The 19,838-nt window shown below is 42.3% G+C and overlaps 1 protein-coding gene across 1 annotated transcript; it reads right to left on the reverse strand.

The window, feature by feature from the left end:
* Positions 1-22: 22 nt before the first annotated feature.
* Positions 23-17,785, reverse strand: dpy19l1l (dpy-19-like 1, like (H. sapiens)). The gene is made up of 22 exons (XM_061820977.1): positions 17,475-17,785; positions 17,188-17,212; positions 14,916-15,003; positions 13,055-13,192; positions 11,955-12,075; positions 11,052-11,145; positions 10,756-10,813; positions 10,586-10,677; positions 9,307-9,406; positions 9,108-9,185; positions 8,086-8,172; positions 7,954-8,013; positions 7,804-7,884; positions 6,124-6,225; positions 5,951-6,022; positions 5,779-5,864; positions 4,673-4,697; positions 4,375-4,494; positions 4,122-4,296; positions 3,812-3,911; positions 3,604-3,729; positions 23-2,137 (listed from the first exon to the last, which is right to left on the reverse strand). The coding sequence occupies exons 1-22, from the start codon at positions 17,683-17,685 to the stop codon at positions 1,975-1,977; spliced, it is 2,202 nt and encodes a 733-aa protein (XP_061676961.1). The 5' UTR covers positions 17,686-17,785; the 3' UTR covers positions 23-1,974.
* Positions 17,786-19,838: the final 2,053 nt, after the last annotated feature.

The raw sequence follows: 19,838 nt of genomic DNA on the forward strand, positions 1-19,838 counted from the left end.
ATCAAGACAAAATACGAGTATATTCATTGCACCCTTTATTTCGATACAAAACAACTATTAAAATGTGCAATGCGCTGACCAGCAAGTACAGTACATTAAAAACAATTGGAAACATATATTAAAAAAAGCTCTGTGGATTTGTTTTCATGCTCCCTTTGGCACACAGGCTTACGAGTTTAGCGCATTGCTGCGATGCTAAGCTCGATTGAAGTCACCTCGCACTGCATTATCTTAATATTTTTGCGTATTTTGCTTCTTCCACACGCTGCTACAGTTAGGATGTGATGAACCGCTACAGTTAGTTTGGCAGTAAAAGAGGCTAAAAACAACAGTGGAGGTGTGCTTTTTTTCTTCTTTTTTTACACAACAGGGCAACTGAAAAAAGTCCACATTTCTTCAACATGACAATGAAGGTCTTACATGCCGTAATTCCTCTGTCAAACTTCAGAACATTTTTGTAACAACAACAAAAAGAAAAGAGCCCACAAATTAACGATACAAAAATAGTCAATTACTGCTGTACAAAAGGTTAGGCAGGCATTTATATTCAACATGTGAGTAGGGAACTTTCACAAAGTTAGGTAGTATCCAAGGTGTAACAAAGGGAATAAATGGATAGCACTTGCTTGATTCTGTGTGTAAGACACAAATGAATACCGTAATTCCCGGCCTACAGAGCGCACCTGGTAATAAGCCTCACCGAGTACATTTGTAAAGGAAATACCATTTGGTACATACATAAGCCGCAGCTGTGTAAAAGCCGCAAGTGCCCACATTGAAACGGACATTGAAACACGAGATATTAACAAAGAAAGACGGTACACAGTGAGTTTAACGCTAGCGCCGCTGTGCTAATGCTAACGCCTGCGCCACCGCGCGTGCTACAACCAACGCTAGCGCCGCGCTAACACTAACACCATGCTAACAGGGCCGGTTAAAAAAAAAAAAAAACACTGGTAAAAATTTCTAAGACACGGCAGTAAATCGCTAGCACAGCGCAAACAGGGCTGGTGTGATGGTCTGAGCGCTCCCCCGTGCTGAAAAGTCTCCTTGTGATGAATGCGCATGCGTTACTAACAGGGGAACTCTGGGTACGTAGGAGACGCTGACTGAGAAATCTCCAGGTCTCATAGTTCCCCTTCTTCTACATAGAGGGAGGTAACATACGTTATAACCAAACCCTAACCTAACCTTAAAACAAAAATTGATAGATAAAAAAAGATATACACAGATATGCACGTTCCCCGTGTTTGTCTTTCTGAGACGTCCATAGCGAACATGAACACTCGGCGACAAGTTATCGAATGGCACATGTTCAAGTATGGATGGGGATGTTTCAGACTGGCCGGAAATTTACAAAATATACGTGCATGCGAATTACTCACAAAGAGACTTTGCAGCACCGGGAGCGCTCAGACCGTCATACCGGACCGGTAAAAGTCACTTCCTCGGCACATATATTCAGTCTCACTCTTACCTTTTCCGCTCGAGTGCCCCCTTCCGGCCGTTAGAAAAAATGTACAAATTAGCCACATCGCCGCATAAACCGCACGCTTGAAAGGGTGTGAAAAAAGTCGCGTCTTATAGGCCGGAAATTACGGTAATACTAAAATTTCATCAATATCCCAGTTTTGGGTGCTTTGTATAAAAGGAGGACGTGGAAAAATGATCCTTGAAATTTACTGGATCACTGTTTCAACAACCTACTGGCATAATTCTCATGATATGATTGTTGGACCCAACAATATCCTGCTTCACTGGATTCTGTGTGAAAGCCACGTGAATAAATACAACTACGGCTCTGATAATCTCGTTGTAAAAGAGGCCTGTAGACAAAAAAAAAAAAAAAGAATTCACTCCTTCCCTCAGGAATCAAAAACAGTAATCCTGCAACAAACCTTCCTTCCGTCGCTGCATAAAAAAATGGGAGTTTTGAGGATTTGGGGGGTAAAAAACAGTGGAGGTCGGGTGCCGTTATCTGACCTCTTTGGGCACTTTAAGGACTTTGTAGATGTGATTGGCAAAGACGGTGGTGAAGTGGGGCCGCGGGTTCGTGGACATATGAGTGCAGAGGGGAATTTTACCCACGTTCTCGGGGTCCTCCACGTCCCAGATCTCCGGCATGCTGCACCCGGGCCTTGTGAAATGTGGAGGAAAAAAAATACAAAGTAACAAAAGCTTTATTCTAAACGGTATTGTGAATCTTTGCACTTCATTCAGGGGACAAAGGCTGCAAATAAAACCTTTTAATGTGAACGATGTGTTTAAATTAATTTTAAAGGTTGTCCGCAGCAGGTTTATTAAAATAAAGTAACGATGGTTGGGTCTATTATTGAGAGTCCTTTGAGTCTTCATTATCATGCGGAAAAAGTGAAAATGTTTTAAACCGAAGATAAAAGTATAACACTGATTTCCAAAGTTGCCGACACTTGGTTTGTAAAAATAAATGACAGTCGAGGCTCTTAAAGTTTTCACTCTTCGTCAGAAAACAGCTTTAATCTATGCAGAAAACTGACAAAAGTATAACGTTAATTTTAGAATGTTTTCGACACTTGCGTTTCTTAAACAATGGTCAGCTTTACGCAAGTAAATATGTGCCACCAGGATTTGAATTTGAAATGTAAAGAGATCACATTTTCAATAGTTGCTACAATTCGCTGTCTAAAATTCACCGTCTGTGCCACCAGGCAGGGTTACTTCATGTCAGAACTGAACACCCAGCCAATCCAGTTACGCATTCTTAGTATGGGACGTCACGTGACTAAGAACGCGTAACTGCGATTGGCTGGCTGTTCGCTTCTGACCTGAAGTAACCCTGCCTGGTGGCACAGATGGTGAATTTTAGGCAGCGAATTGTAGCCGGTAGAATTGTTAATATTGAAAAGTTACACTGAAATACAATTATTGAAAATTCAAATTCAAATTCAAATTCTGGTGGCACATATTTACTTCCATACAGCTTGACTCTTGGCATGAATTTTGGATTTCCCAAACAATTGAACATACCGTCACTTCTATTTCACTTCTTTGCTTAGAAAATAATATTTGCAAAGGCTGCCAATAACTAACTCATCTGAAAAAAGTGAAAATATACTTTAATCAATCATCTTTTTTTAAACAAAGTTCATTTTAAAACCTTTTTACTTAGTACTTTTTTCATTAAAACCAAACCAACAACGGCTGGCTTTATTGTTGAAGTTGTTTAGAGTCTTCACTGAAAAAAAAGTTAAAATGTACTTTTGTTGCCACTCAGCTGTTTAAAGCATAGAATCTCTGAATGTGGTCAACAATTGTTTTATTCAAACAAAGTAATGATAGTCGGATGTTGAATTTACTAGTATCTTTTATTTTCTTTCATCTGTTCAATGTATCTGGTTTATTTTGAAGGCCTTTTGGAACTTGGTAATGATAGTCTTATTTCAAAATTATTTCACCAGTCTCACTGCAGTAAGAAAAAAAAAGTCAATCATCTGTTCAAAACAAAATATTCACTTTCCAAAGTTGTCGACACTGAATCCATTAAAACAAAAGTAACTACGAGGTACAAGTAAGATACAATATGTCTATTTTGTCCCAGCCCTAGTGTGCTGTGGCACGCCGTACCTGGTTCTCCTGGTGCACCAAGAATCTTCCAGAACAAAGAAATCAACTCCCAACTTGTTCAAGTTCTTCTTGACAGTGTCTGCAGACATGCGGCTGTACATGGAGTACACCAGCTTGGTTCTTTCCCTGAGGGGTGCAACAACACATCACAACGCAACATGTTCCCTTCACAGTTCATTCACAACGTGGTCATGTGACTCGCGCTGACCTCAGACCAGCGTCTTCGTAGTGGGGATGGTTGACAATGGGACGACCTGTGGACAGTTTCACGCTGGCCATAGTGGGCATCGCACCGGCAAATACAGCGTCTATGTCACATAACACACATGGGGGAAAAATAAACGAGTGTAATGTATACACTATTGTGTCTGGGGCACAGTGGGTAGGGAATACCCCAAACGTAAACATCTTTTATGTATGTAAGACAATGAATAGAATTGAAATGCTGCTTAGTTTAAACATCACTTGTACAGTTAATGAAGTTATTACGATGGTGTCAGTCTGATGCTATTCCTCACCAGGGAGGGTGTTGTCCTGTATCCAGTCCAGCAGCTCCTCCTGAGGCATGTTGCTGAACTCCCCGATAATCCCCCACTGGGCCTTCAGATTGGCCGCTCCCTTCACCGCCATGAGGGCCAGCACCAGGACGACGGCGGCCCTATGCTTGGTCCTGTCTCCGATCCAGCCCAGCAACTGAGAACACAGTCGGCAAGGTGCGGAGCTCAGCGACGTTAACGTGCGACCGCGGGGGCGCTGCCGTTCTAGAGTCACCTGTCTGGAGCAAATCAGCGAAGCCACGATGCACATGTGCGGCGTGAGGAAGAGCTTAAGGCGCATTATGAGGATGGCCAACACGGTGAAGGCCATCAGCTGCAGGCAGTGATACGCCATCTGCAGGACCACATAGGAAACGCTCACACAAAAATCCATCCACCCATCACTTTCCTGTACCACTTACTGTATCCTCTTTATCGTAATTACTCAAGTATAATACGCATCCTCAAAATTGCCACGTTGCAGGTGTATTTCCCTTTTACCAATATATAATATAATATATATGCTCACTCACCTCCGCTTTTGTGACAACTTCACACCTATAACAGAGAGTAGAAGGTGAATTGTGGAAATACAAGTCGATTATATCCATTGCACGGCACTGCCACTGCTTAAGGTTTTGTGCGTTCAATTTTTGGGTGTTTTACTATATGTGTGCTCAGACTTTGTGTATAAGATGGCATCTAAATAAAGGCTAAAAATTTGAAGGAATAATTAAAATCATTCAAAAATTGTCATAGATGGATTACCTTGTAAAAAAATTGTCATTAATGTTTATTAACCTTTGTTTTATTGTGAAAGATATGACAAGTAATTATCAAATGAACACACACACTGGGCTTTACACACAATTTTTGGGGCCGATCACAGACTTAAAAAAACTGACAACTGATCACTGATCAGATCACAAGATTGAGCAATATATACTCGTGTACTTAATTTTTCCCAAAAAATATCCATCTATCTATTTTCGTTACCGCTTATCCTCACGAGGCTCGCGGGGAGTGCTGCAGCCTATCCCAGCTGTCAACGGGCAGGAGCAGGGTGACACCCTGAACTGGTTTCCAGCCAATCGCAGGGCACATCGAGACAAACAGCCGTACTCGCAATCACACCTAGGGGCAATTTAGAGTGTCCAGTTAATGTTGGATGTTTTGGGATGTGGGAGGAAACCGGAGTGCCTGGAGAAAACCCACACAGGGATGCGGAGAACACGCAAACTCCACACAGGCGGGGCCGGGATCGAACCCGAACTGTGAGGCCAAGGCTTTACCAGCTGATCCACCATTCTGCCCTTAAACAATTGTTTTAATGATAATATTATTATAATATTGTAGAAGTCTAACAGTGCAATTGTGAAAGCTGAACTAGCTTTTGAATTCAGATATACTGTGCAAGACGATGACACAGAGCAAAAGTCTTTCTGGGAGCTGATCAGATCGGCAAATTATGTCATCAAAAATTGATCAGCGGATCAGCAAATGCCAAATATTGGCTGATCAATCAGACCAATCAAATCAGTGTAAAGACTAATAACACGACATGTAAAGTACAGGTTCCTGTTAAGACTGTGAAGATATATCTAATGAACATTGAAGTAAAGTCACATCATCAGCTGACCTCACAACGTCCTTGTCAGTAGGATCATTATTTTGATCAGATGCCTTCCTTCCATCCCTGAGGAAACGGATAACATCTTGCACAGTCTGAAAAGTGAGGGGGGGGGGGGGGATCAGCTTGTGTATTTTTATGTTCGCAATCTTAAGATTTCTTTTAACTTTTAACTACTTACCATGATTCCAATCAAAGTTACAAGCAACAAGTTGATGGGCAGCAGCAGCGTTTTCAGGTAGCGTACAGGAGTCTGGTCAGAAAAGGAAAAAGTGTTAGAGGACAAAAACACACACACACACACACACACATTCTGGGCGCAGGCACACCCGCACACAACAATTTCGGTCTCACCTCCCACTCCATGAAGTCAAACTCGGCGGCACACGTGTACATGAGCGTGTGGAAGTCCTTGTAGTTAGTAAACTTGGACTTGATTAGTCCACTGATGTGAGCCTGGGGAACAAGTGTGTAAAGTCTAATTAAACACACAATAAATTAAAAAAAAAAAAATGTATTTTGTTAAAAGTTCAAAAAAATGACAGTGACTCCTCCAGCTACTCATTGGGAGAGTAACAAATAATAACACTGTAATAACCCTAACATTCTGATATAACAAGTAGGAGTAATTTTTAGAGGGACAGTACCTCTTAATGTGTCACTAGTGCTAAATATGACAACGGCTTTTTGAACCTAAAATAGTCATACATCACAGCAAGGCTTAAGAGTTTTACTCCGGGCATGTAATACTAATGAATCTTTACTTTATTAAAGAGAAAGTACCAATGAAAACAATAATAACTTAAAATTACAATCGCTTTTTTTGAATGATCAGGGTTGAAGGGGAGTAATACAAATGATCCCTAATGTTTTTTTTTGTCTTTGTATTCTTCTCCCTCTCGAAACCTTGTTCTGTTCAACTTATCGGCACACAATAAACATCAATATTAATTTTTTTTTTTTTTTAAATCACGGAGCAAGCCTTGGAACTGTAATGCAACAATAAAACTGTTCTGGCAGAAAACAGATATAGATGCTCCATTCTGTTTGATCTGACAGCCGATCAGGACATAAAAAATTTATACGGTAAAGCCTCGGTTCTCGAACATCTCCGTTTTCAAACAAATTGATTTTCGATCTAAAATTTCAAGATTTTTTTGCTTCTGTTTTCGAACGAAAATCAGTACTCGAATGCCCCCGACAAAACCCGGAAATAAGATTACGCGCGGCGCAAGCAGGTAACCCACCCACGACGCGTTCTGTTATTGTCAATTCGAACGCCCCCCGAAAAAAAAAAAAAAAAAACATAAATGAGATAACGCCCACGGCACAACCAGCACACTTTTGTTATTCTGTATAATGCAGCCTCTGTACACAGACGTGTCCGGGTAGTGACTGTTGTTTTTCTTCTCATGGAGGACAACCGTATTAAACCCCAATCGTGGCTCCAAAAAGGGTAAGTTGCTTGTTTTGATGTTATTCTGCACTTTTGTTAAAAAAAAAAAGTTTACAAGGCTGGGGGCCGAGTCGCTACAAATACGGCAATGCACTCCCAGCCTAACGTACTCTACTACTAAAGCATACATTTTAAGCAAAAAATAAATGTATTTCTTAAATTATTTTATTACATAAAGTATTTAAACTATACATTTATTTCTATTATGCAGTTTATTATCAGGAAAAGGTAAAAAAAAAAAAAGCTTTAAAAAGCCAAATTTTTCAGGCTTGGAATGCATTATTTCTTTTTCCATTCATTGTAATTGGAAACATCAATTCGGTTTTCGAACAAATCACTTCTCGAACCCTTTTCTGGAACGGATTGTGGTTGAGAACCGAGGCATCACTGTATATAACTTTGAAAGTGACAGTAAAAACTGTACTTAACCGGCAATACCTTTTAATCAGTAGTCTAGTATACATCACAGCAATTCTAAAAGTAGCACTTCCATCTATCCAATTTCTGAGCTGCTTATCCTTTTTGGGAAGGTAATCTTTTTAATTATATGACAGTAACTTTTAGAGACAATAAAATACATCATCTGAAGCCCCGAGAATGGTGGACAGCAGGAATTTGAGTAGAATAGTGGACCCCAGCCAAACCAAAGTCTGCATGACCTAAGAAAGACAAAAGAAAAATATTTTTATCACATGGTGTCTATTAGAAGGAGACGTAAATAATCTTACCCAGAAGACAAGGCCACTTCTAAAGACCCTTGTGAAGCAATCCCTCAACGCAATGATAGCCTGAGAAATAAAATAATGATTTCAATAGATTGAATTGGAAAAAAGGAACATCATCATCTTGAACCGACTCACCCAAATTGAGACGAGCGTGGAGGCGTAAAAGGACGTGAGCAGCATGGCGTTGCCAAACATAAGCACGAAGCAGAAAGCCAGTGTGATCTGCAGTTTTTGTAGACAAAAGAGAGGAGGCGCCATTGAGCACAATTCATCAGCAATGCAGTTTTAACTGCTTGAGTGGCAACCATTTTGCATTGAGTGTTGGGATTTAAAAGGGATCGGAAATGAATCAGTTCAGTACAGTTAGGGGCAATCATATGAAATTAAGGAATCATCTGTGATATAGAAAGATCATTTCTAGGAGGTACGGTGTACGACTGGTGTGCACATCTGCTTCACTGTTCTGAGGACAGGTGTTCAAGCCCCACCTCCCCCGTGTGGACTTTGTATGTTCTCCCTGTGCCTCCCTGTTTCCCCCCACGTACTTTGATTTTCTCCCCAATTGCAAAAACACGCGTGGCAGGTTAACCGAAGACTCAAAAATGCAAATGTGAGTGCGAATGATTGCTTGCTTATATGTGCCCAAATGAAAAGGCAAAAGGTTCGGCCGAAGATAGCTTGGAATAGATTCGGCGCGCCTGTGATGTGAGTAAGAATAATGGATATCATCCATCCATTTTCTTTGCCGGTTATCCTCACAAGGGTCGTAGGGAGTGGTGGAGCCTATGCCACCTGTCAACGGGCGGGCGGCGGAGTACACCTAGAACTGGTTGCCAGCCAATCCCAGGGCACATGGAGACAAACAGCTTGACTCACAATCACACTTATGGGCAATTAAGAGTGTCCAATTAATCTTGCATACTTTTTGGGATGTGGGAGGAAACCGGAGTGCCTGGAGAAAACTCACGCTGGCACAGGGAGAACATGCAAACTCCATGCAGGCGGGTCTTGGATCGAACCCAGGACCTCAGAACTGTGAGGCCAATGCTTTACAAGCAGATCCACCGTCCCGCCTCTAAAAAAATCTATTTGAAAAATGACTAAAAATCAGCGGTAAAGTGAGGATGACTGAATTGGAGATCAAATATCAACTGTACCATGTGAGTTACCAGCACTGACTTCAGCTTAGCTGCGCTGAGATAACCCAGGATGTAGGAAGCAAACAGGGAAGCCACCTGAGAAAGGAAAAGGATTTTAAAACCCTGATGTGTTGATTTGATATGTGATGTCCTATTAAAAAAAAAAAAACGTGTAATGACTCATTTGGACTTTCTTTCTGTCTGTCTTGCTCCTTACCTGAGTGAGCAGCACAAACTGGGCAAATTGCCATGGCAACATGAAGCACAACGTGGAGACGCCCAAAGCGAATAAGGCCATCCGGCTTGGGTTCCGGCTCCTGGTGGTAGGGGGGCAGATAAAGACAGAGTGGGTGAAAAACTACACAGATACCCACTGGACACTTCATTAGATACTACTAAAAAGAACTATTATTACTACATACTAGATCAATACAAGAGGTACATCAAAGGTTTCTTGATAAAGATAACCTTTAGAGCCCAGACTATCACAAAGTACGGGATGAAAAATCCCAAATTAGTTCGTAAGAATACATCCATCCATACATTTTGTCTACAGACTCCAGGGTTTACTTTCTAGCCAAATGTCCACATGAAATTACAAATACAGTTGATTGTTTTTTGTGAAAGCGCTGACATTTAAAATTGGCTGTCACATCTGCAATGTTGATATACTGTTCACCAACGATTCAGATTTTTTAATGGCAGAAAAACTCATGGCCGCACCACATAAACCAAAAAATGTATGAGTGTGGTCAGTCATGTCCGCAGATATAAAGTTGCGGGTGTGTGTTCTGTTTGTAATTACGAGTGTACCCCTTTAAGAGTGGAGGGGGGCGGTGTCAAATAAACTGGGAAGTTGTTTAGGACACCGAGGGGCAATTTAGAGTGTCCAATTAATGTTGCATGTTTTTGGGATGTGGGAGGAAACCGAAGTGCCCGGAGAAAACCCACACAGCCACGGGGAGAACACGCAAACTCCACACTGAGCAGCAGTTTGTTAGAGACCATGCGCTTACATGGTTAAAAAAAAATGTAGAAAACGGTGGTGGTCAGGCTGTGGATCACTGCGCTGGATCGGTTTGCATGTCCGCTGAGAGTGCGACAAGTGCAACGAGTGCGCAGTTATTCTTAGTCTTGACTCAAGACTACACAAAATAAGCGACGTCTTTCAATATCTATGTATTTCTACTTGTAACAAATTTTACGCGCGTGATTTTTCGTGCTCGGGTGCAGATTTGCGAGTGCGATGGCGCACGGGCGCAACATGTAATTTAAGACCACCCAAGACTCTAAATATCCAAAAGGTGTAAATAAGAGTGAGAATGTTTTTTTGACTACATATCCCTTTGACCAGTCTAAAGTGCGTCCCGGAATGGAACGTTCTTGTACTGGATTCCATTCGATTCAATTTGATGTTGTAGCTTTTATTATGTCCAATGGCTTCAAAGGGGGAAAAAAAAAAAAAAGATGGGAAGCATGATGGGAAGGGTGCGTACCTCAAGATGATGGTGAGAAACAGCATCTGCAGGACCAGGAAGGGGTAGGCAAAGCTTTCCCTCAGAGGAGGAGTCCACATCACACGAGTGCTCTGACATACAAAATGTGAAGTAGCTGTTTTTTGTTTTGTTTTATTCCAGCGTTAACATTTCAAATAGCCTGCACCCACCTCTCCGTGATTGAAGAAGAAGCACACGGTGGTCACGACGCCCCCCAGACGGCTGCCGCTGAACGGGAAACACGAAGGGACTTATTTACCGAAGGTGTGTACTTTGTGTGTCACAAAAAACTGGCACAAAGTTGTTTGTCCGAGCAAATAGATATGGGACCTGACCGAAGCGACTGCCTCTGGCCTCTAACCCGAACCAGTCACAAAATGTATTCAAGTTTCCAACCGAACAATTAGTAATGTCAAATCATCTTTCTCATAATTGTTTCTACTCCCAGTCGAACCGGAATGATTACCTGAGGAAAGCACCGTAAAGGAAAAACAGGCTCATCATCAACCCATTCAACAGGAACACACAAGTCACGTAGAAGTAAGCCGGGTCACCCAAGCCTGAAATAGACACACACAATATTATCATAAATATGAACAGCCAAATGGTCAGGTGGGACTTATGGAAAGGACATAATACTGCATTGTGAAACCAGTGACATTCAAAGGGATGACATTTACATGCAAGCATCTACAGTAAGAGGACACCATTAATTTGTGTGTAATACTGGAGAGATTGTAACGACTGAGGAGAAAATAAACCATAATATATAAATGAATGGTATATTAACCCAAATTGATGACGTACTTTTTCGAGCAACACATATAAGCTAATTAAAATCACAAATTGTGGGGTCAGTCTTTAATAATGACAATCTTTTAAGAATCCAGCACAATCCTTTCTATAGTATAGAAAATAAACACGATGACACATTTTCTATCAACTATGATTTTTTTTCTTTTAAGTATGAAAATGTATTACCATACACCCTGTGTCATTACAGTTATATTACCATTTTGAATTTCAAGTTGTTTGAGTTTCAAGAATATCAGTGAGTTCTCCACATATCAATAATTTGACCTCATTTCAGAATATTTCACAAGACCTCACGCTGTTTGTTCCACTCACAACTGTACCCAAAATATCACAAAGATCAAACAAGTCCGTTGCATCACATTTATGTAAACCTCGGCTAATCGATAAGCGAACCCTCTCCCAAAAAAAAAAGTGTTTGTGTCCCATTTTCATTTCGGAGGACTTCAGTCCTAGCTTTTCTTCTTCCTACACACCACAGTGTACACTCGCTACGTGTGTACGCGTTGTTGTGTATTTGGAGACGACACACAGTCTCCATGGCGACTGCCAGTACCTTCACAACTGTCCACGGGCGTCAGGCCTTCTCCTCGGTTGATAGACCAGCACATCTTGGTGGGAACCCCAAAGTAGCCCATGACAGCTGTGTACACCCGGTACCAGCTGGCCAAAACCACCTGGGGAGTACACATGCACACAAACAAACAGTCAGTGAAAGGCTTCATTTCTCTTATAATATTTTTTTGTCTCAGCAAGAATTCAGATCAATGGCCATCTAAAGCTGTAAATCCATTTATCTATTCTCAAAAGCGCTTAACCCACGGGGTGTCAAACTCGTTTTTTGCCGCGGGCCACACTGTGCTTGCAGTTTCCCCTCAAACGGCCATTATGGCTGTGAAACGATAAAAATCTTTAACCGCCTCATCATATTTACATATGAAATTTATGAATTAGTTTTGGAATCGGAAATCAAGGGTAATGTTTTTTTCCAACTGTTGTTGTTTGGTAAGACGGAAATGCTTGTAATAGCTCAACGTTATCATTTATGATATGACAATTTGAAATTTTGGTACAGATTTGGGGAAAAAAAAGAAAATATCAAGGAAGTTGATACACATGATTCACGTTTGCGGGCCAGATCTGGCCCCGGGCCTTGAGTTTGACACATGTGGCTTAACCTGTTCAGGGTCGCAGAGCGCTTGAGCCCATCCTAGCCGACATCAGGCGAAAGGCAGACTACACCCTGAACTGGTCGCCAGTCAGTCACAGGGCACATAAAGACAACCGCCCAAACTAACATTCATCATCAACTATGTCTTGCTATTTCAGTTTGGGTTTTTTTGTAATATTGTAAGATATAATGTTTTTTCATTTAAAATTTTTGCTTTGTCACCCGAAACACAAAACTCAGATTTCAATACTTTAACTGTTTTACAGATGTTGACCGCAGCATACAGATTTTTTTTTTTTTTTTTTGCCAGTTTAATGCACAATTCAGTTTTTCAGTATGTGGCCCTTAGTGTAAAATGTTGGCCCGTCCCTGCTGTTGAACATGTAGTGTAATTTCTATTCTTATCGGGGGGAAAAAATGACAGATACAAAATAAAACCTGCTCTAAACATTAAATTAAAACCGCCCCGAAAAAAAAGAATGCACCTCCGGGTAGAGATTGAACCTCTTGAGGGTGTTTATGACCAGCGGGTACTCGGTCAGGCGGTCGTTCATCACTGTGTGTAACCCTTGCAGGAAGGAGGGTGCCTCGATGATGGTCTTGTAATACGAGTAGTACAAACCCTGCAAGCCGGTAACAAGAAACATAGAATCACATCAAAATATCTTTGAATTTCAGTGTGTGTGGCTTGAAAAGTGAGTAGAATACTCACTGGACCATTCATTGAAAAACATGAATAATTCTGGAGTGCCTATAAAACATGTGCACGTGACGTCACCGTTTTCACGCCGCCAAATTGCCGGTCAAACAGAGCTGCTCGACAGTGTGGGGGATATTGAACCGGAGCAGAATATTCACAATGCTCAAGACTTGTTGTGCTGTTGGTTGTCACAACAGATGAGACAGATATTCAAAGAGGTCATTCTATAGAATACCAGCTGAAAAGACGAGAAAATATCAATGGATTCCGGCAATTAAACGTGATGGATGGTGCCCAACCAAATACACGCGACTGTGTAGCGATCACTTCACTTCAGGTAGGAATTATTCTTCTCAATCTCAAATTCCCAAGAAGTATTTATAATGCCAAGTTGTCTCATTTGAGAAGAAATTTGAAAAAAAAAAAAAAAGGGGGGGGGGACATCTCCAATGCACACGGAAGCGCGTTGCGGCCACACGTTAAACTTCGGTAAACCTCTCCCTGACAGACTTTTTTTTTTATATGCATTGTTCTCAAATGAGTCCAACGCGTATTTAAAAAAAGAAAACAAACAGTCAGTCGAAGAGAGGTTTACGTAGGTTAACGTGTGCCCGCAACACGCTTCCGTGTACGAGGGCTGAAGCCTATCCCAGCGGTTTATTTTCTTTTTTTAAACACGCATTGGACTCATTTGAGAACAATGCATATTTTTTTAAAAAGTCTGTCACGGAGAAGTTTACCGAAGTTTAGCGTGTGAGCACAACACGCTTCCGTGTACCTTGGAGACGACTCCGTTTTATTATCTTTTTTAAACGCATTGTTCTCAAATCTGCCCACTTGGCATTACAAATACTTCTTGGGAAACGCTACGGAGGAGCCGACCCGCTTGTCCACTTTTTTTTTTTCCCCAATCATAGTTAATGAATGCGCGTTTCTGTAAAACCAGGGGTCATTTATTCAAATATTGCTATTAATATTGAATACTTGCTGAAACGATCCATGGATTTCGGCAAAGGTTAACGTGTAGCCGAACACACTTCTGCGTTCATGAGCCCTCTCCCTCGTTGAGAACAGATCCAGCTATTTGTATGCGTCCAGACTTTTCTACGCATTCAAACTTTTCCGTGTAAATCTCGACGACTTGCTCACCAGATCCATGTGTAGATCCAGTTCTCCAAGACAAGGGGAAGCGGGTTAACTGTTCAATTTCTTATTGGCGAAAACATCATCATCAGCATTTAATATGGGTCCTCTATGCCAAGCGTCTCTTTGTTGTGTTTGACTGACTATATGGCAACGTAAATAAAAGTCACATGATTTTATGATGTAGGTGCACGAGCTCTATAGATAGTGGGGCATCTTTGGGGAGCTTCCTATTTCTGAAAATCTGTAAGTGAGTAGTTCTACACTAAATAACAGTATAATAACATTTGCACAGACACAATCTAACTTATGAAGTGGTGCCTCCATTGGTGAAAATACTTTTACTGTCATTCCAGGTACTAATTTCCCCTCCGACCTGTCCCATTCTACATAAAGAGGTCCAAATATTAGCTCCCACTATGATGCAGAGCAGCACTTCGACACCACTGGAAACCACAATAATAAACATTATTATTTGAAAATTTGGAAAGGCTCATATTCACCATTTCTGTCCGGAAAGCCATTTCCTTCTCCAGGTTGGACAAGTGTGAAAAGTGTCTGTCATTCTCAAAGAGCTGTGTGAGATGAAACCTGAAAAGGTGGAAAAAGCCAGGAAAGGTCAGATGGAAAGATCAAGCCATAAGGAGACGGATGCGTGCACTTGATGGAGGAGGAAATTCTCTGGTCGGGTCATTTAGATGCAGCTCTGAAGCTTTGCGCATACAGTACCAACTTATACTAAAGTCGTGTTTTGAGCAAGGTACACATAAAAATAGCGGTGCAGTAAGTGTTTAAGAAAACCTTTTCACCTGCTGAAGTATTGTACTGCCAGCGGGACGTTTGTGTTTCATGATGGTTTATCCCTTGGTGAAATATTACGCAACAGCGTAATTGGTATAGTTCAGCTAATGGCAATAACGTCTTCTTTGAGGCTAATACAAATTTCTTTGGGGACAGTCTGCAAATGTGGTTTTTCGCACCAGGTTATTTTACATCCTCATTTATATTACACACTCTTAACTTGTGTATTTCTTGAGGAAGTATGTTGGACTGTATATGGGGTAAGTCATAAAGTTTCCAGGACTGGTGTGACAAAATGTGTATTTCAAAATGTTCTCCTTATAATGTGGGCCAAACAATTAAAGGGGAAATCCAGTGGTTTGCATGAACAGTGTATCCAATAGGTCATGTAATATGTACCCTATTTTGACAATGTACTGGTAAATCCTCTCTCATTTAATACTGTTTTGAGAAGATTTTTAAATCAACAATGACGAATTTTCAGGGACGCTGTCATTTTCGCGAGTCACATGACCTAGAGGTATGTGGACGGATGTGACGTGTTACGTGCCGTTCCAAAGGCTTGATTACATGGGACATCATTTATGCCCAGTGCTAATTTCTCATATTTATCCTCATCTGATGAAGAAATAGCAGTATCGGTTGAAACGGGAAGACGGAGGAATACTTCCATACAGATTTGAACCTGTGGCTGTAATTAATGTTGAATATTCGTATGGTTCTTCGGGCGGAATGACACAGTCTGAACACTCGGGAGCCTACATGCCTAAGTGCGTAAACAAAGGCCCCCGGGAGCTCCGGGCTGGGAGCCGCGGATGGTTCTTCGTACAGAAATGACGCGGAGTCTGACGAGCGAGCTCTGGCGGCGGTCAGCGAGCCGACCTTCGGCGGCAGCAGAGGCCGTTAGCCGCGGATGCTGAAGCTCGGCAAAAGGCCTCCGCCGCCGCCGAAGCTAGGCTAACGGCCTCCGCCGCCGCCGAAGCTAGGCTAACGGCCTCCCCGGACGCCGAAGCTAGGCTAACGGCCTCCCCGTACACCTAAGCTAGGCTAACAGCCTTCCTGGATGTCGACGCTCAGCTAACGGCTTCCCCGGATGGTGAAGCTGGGCTCGCGGACCGCCGCCAGAGCTCGCTCGTCAGACTCTGCCTCATTCGCATCCGAAGAACTATCCAAGGTTGCCGGCCCGGAGGTCCAGGCCCTTTGATTACACACTTATGTCGCGCGTCATTCCGCCCGAAGAACCATCTGAATATTCAACATTAATTACAGCCACAGGTTCAAATCCGTATGATCCATACAGTATTACACGACCTATTGGATGCACTGTTCATGCAAATCACTGGATTTCTAATTTAAGCGTCCGCACTTTGTGTCTTGAAACTCGTCTTTCCATCGTGCGTTCTGCGTAACATGGCCTTGAAAAGTGGCCGACTAACAAGTGCATGATGGTAATTATATACCGTAATGCTTGTTATTGTTATTGTCCTATTACACAATCTATTGGATACAGTGTTCATGCAAACCACTGGATTTCCTTTTTAAACGCCGCTTCGAAAGAGATCTGCTGAGATCAGGCAACCCTGAGCATCAGACACTTCCCGGACGTGCTGGAGCAAACGCCTGACTCACCTGACCTGGTTGCGTGTGACAGTTTTCCTCTTTCGCACGGTCAACTGGGTCATCAAGGGACCCATTTTGAAGACATGAATGACAGATAGATAAAAGAATCCTCCAGAACTGCATGACAGTAGTAAAGGCTGGGAAAAGTGAGTTTGACTCCAGGGGGCTACTTCCAATGGCAATTTAAATTTGCAATAAATCTTTTGATGCACCAGTCCTGGAGCTTTTCCGGCACACCTGGTAATCAGATTTTCCTAATGTTCTCAATTTTAACTGAGTATCTTTTTTCAACATTGTGTCTGAAATGAAAAAGTGAAGTCAACTTAAATGAGGTTTTTCGTCGTTACAACTCACCAGTGAAGGTATCCGCTCAGACCAGCTGTGGACAGACAGAAATACAATTTAAACATTCTAGTTCACGTCAAGCAAGTAGTTCGTATGTGCGAAAAAATATTTATAAATTCATTTGAAATAAGTGGTGGCTAATGCTCACGTAGCTACCACATAAACACGGGTTAGCTAACGTTAGCTTGGATGTAAATGTACGCTGCAGAAAAGAACAAGTTAGTTTAGCCGCTTGTGTAGCTCAGTTTTGCGTGTGCAAATCGAAGCTAGCTCGGATGTCGAGCTGACGAGTTTACCGAGCAGTAGCGTAAATCCCAACCCGGCCGCTCCGGAGTGAGTGAGCCCCAGCTTGTGCCGGATGCCCGACGACCCATTGGCGGCTTTGGCGTCCCTGGCAGCGGTCGCGGCGGCTCGCCTGGCGCCGCTTTTGCCGCCGGGAGAAGCGAGCGGGGGACTCTTGTCCCCTTTGTCGTTCTTGCCGGTCTGCTTTCGGTTTTTGGCCGCCATGGTGAGCCTTCTCCCCCGAGCGAGACAGGAAGCCAGATGTGAACGCAACCTGAGCGCTCGCGGAGCGGCGGTGCTTGCCTGCCTGCCTGGTCCTCCTGAGCTCCGGAGGAGAACATTTCACTAGTTACTACGGCGGTGGGAGGGTCACTACAAATATCTATAACATGACGCCCACTTTTTTATTGATATTTATCGATATCATTGTAATAATATCGATTCTAAGTTCACTTTTCTATCCTGCATGCACTGCTGCACTATTAACGAAGACGTCGCTTCTTGCGTTTTTGGGTCACTTTTTACTATCTACAACTTAAATTCACTGTAAAGATAAAACAAAGAATCGTGTGATGTAAACAATTCTGCCAAATTTGAGTGGTTAAAATTCTCTGCAACGGAAGTTTCTTTCGGCTTGTCCCTTTCGGGGTCGCCACAGCGTGACATCTCAGATGAACGCACATATTTGTTTAGCAGAATTTTTACACCGGTTGCCCTTCCTGACGCAACCCTTCTCGGGGAGTGGAGCCCCCCCAGTGGGATACGAACCCACAACCCCTGGTTTACCAAAAACAATGCTCGAACCACTGATCCTCTAAAATTCTCTGCAACAAGGCTTTAAAATTTCAAAAACTCAAGCCGTTGTCTCCCCTCTCAAATGCAGTGAGCGTGTCCACCGAATGTATGAAAATACATCCAGCTGCAAAATGGATGCTGCTTTGTACACTTGAAAGCATCTTTCCAATGCAAAAATCTATTTTTTCTTTCGGCTTGTCCCGTTAGGGGTCGCCACAGCGTGTCATCTTTTTCCATGTAAGCCAATCTCGTGAATCTTCTTCTCTAACACCCAACTGTCCTCATGTCCTCCCTCACAATGTCCATCAACCTTTTCTTTGGTCTTCCTCTCGCTCTTTTGCCTGGCAGCTCCATCCTCAAATTCTGCTTCCTGTTGTTTCTTCAGTGCCACCGTCTCGAATCCGTACATCGTTGCCGGCCTCACCACTGTTTTATAAACTTTACCCTTCATCCTAGCGGAGACACTTCTGTCACATAGAACACCAGACACCTTCCGCCAACTGTTCCACCCCGCTTGAACCCGTTCCTTCACGTCCTTACCACACTCACCATTGCTCCGTATCGTTGACCCCAAGCATTTGAAGTCGTCCACCCTCGCTATCTCTTCTCCCTGGAGCTTCACTCTGGAAATGCAAAAATTGGATCCACGTAAAGCCTCCAAGGATTTTTTTTCACGTGCCACCAGCCCGCTTGCAAACAAACGGGCTGATCTCGGCAAGCCACGGGCGGTGAGCTCGTCTATGGTGTCACCTTCACACTGAAATGATGTAAAACAGTATACCGCTGTATTTATGCAATTGAGTATTTTTTTCAGCCTTTGCACATGTTCACCATTCATTTTCCAAACATCGATAATTGATTTAGAAACAAATGAAATAGACAAGCTTGGCCTTGATCCCAGAGAGAAAAATTCAGTTTTATTTACAGGCAAAAACTATACAATGAGAATCTGTAAAAACTGGGTTGATAAAAACTTACCCCACATCCTTTTATGTGTTAAAGTCGTTAATATTCCAAAAGGAAGTTTTATTATTTAAAATAATTGATATAGCAATTTCATGAGACACTTAAGTTGTCAAAAGTATTGCTATCAATATTGATGATCCGCTGCTGTGATTGTTCGGGATCAGATCCAAACAAAACGTGCAGTTCCGCCTTCAGCAAATACTTTGGTGAAATACTTCCCCCAAGTGGACGTTTGGCGCAAATACAGTGACTTCGTTTCGTAACCATGGTGACGCCCGGCGTCCAGGAAGCTCTGGTGAACCCCCTGAAGTCCGGATCAAGTTTGTTAGGATATCATACGTCCCGCATACTTTTGTGTTTTATCGTTATCAGAAACTTATTTTAAAAAAGAAAAAAATCAACTCCAGTCCTTGAGGTTTTTTTTTTTTATTACTTTTTAGCAGACTTACGGAAGCGTATTACTGCAACACCAAAAAAAAAAAGGTCGCGTTTCACATAATGATGTGAAACGATTCACATTATCATGTGAATTGTCTTTTCTTCCATTGCTGTATTCGCCCTCTCTTTTCTTAATTTCACACTTTTTCCCCATCATCTCTTCCATCCTTTTTTTATTC

Source organism: Syngnathoides biaculeatus, chromosome 5 (genome assembly GCF_019802595.1).
Source record: "Syngnathoides biaculeatus isolate LvHL_M chromosome 5, ASM1980259v1, whole genome shotgun sequence".
Taxonomy (NCBI): domain Eukaryota; kingdom Metazoa; phylum Chordata; class Actinopteri; order Syngnathiformes; family Syngnathidae; genus Syngnathoides; species Syngnathoides biaculeatus.

Coding starts and splice junctions, on each gene's coding strand:
- dpy19l1l (XM_061820977.1), bottom strand. CDS start 17,685: ATGGCGGCCAAAAACCGAAAGCAGACCGGCAAGAACGACAAAGGGGAC. Junction 4,297..4,374: donor CGCTGATTTGCTCCAGACAG/GTGACTCTAGAA, acceptor CTGTGTTCTCAG/TTGCTGGGCTGGATCGGAGA. Junction 3,730..3,811: donor TACGAAGACGCTGGTCTGAG/GTCAGCGCGAGT, acceptor TGCACCCCTCAG/GGAAAGAACCAAGCTGGTGT.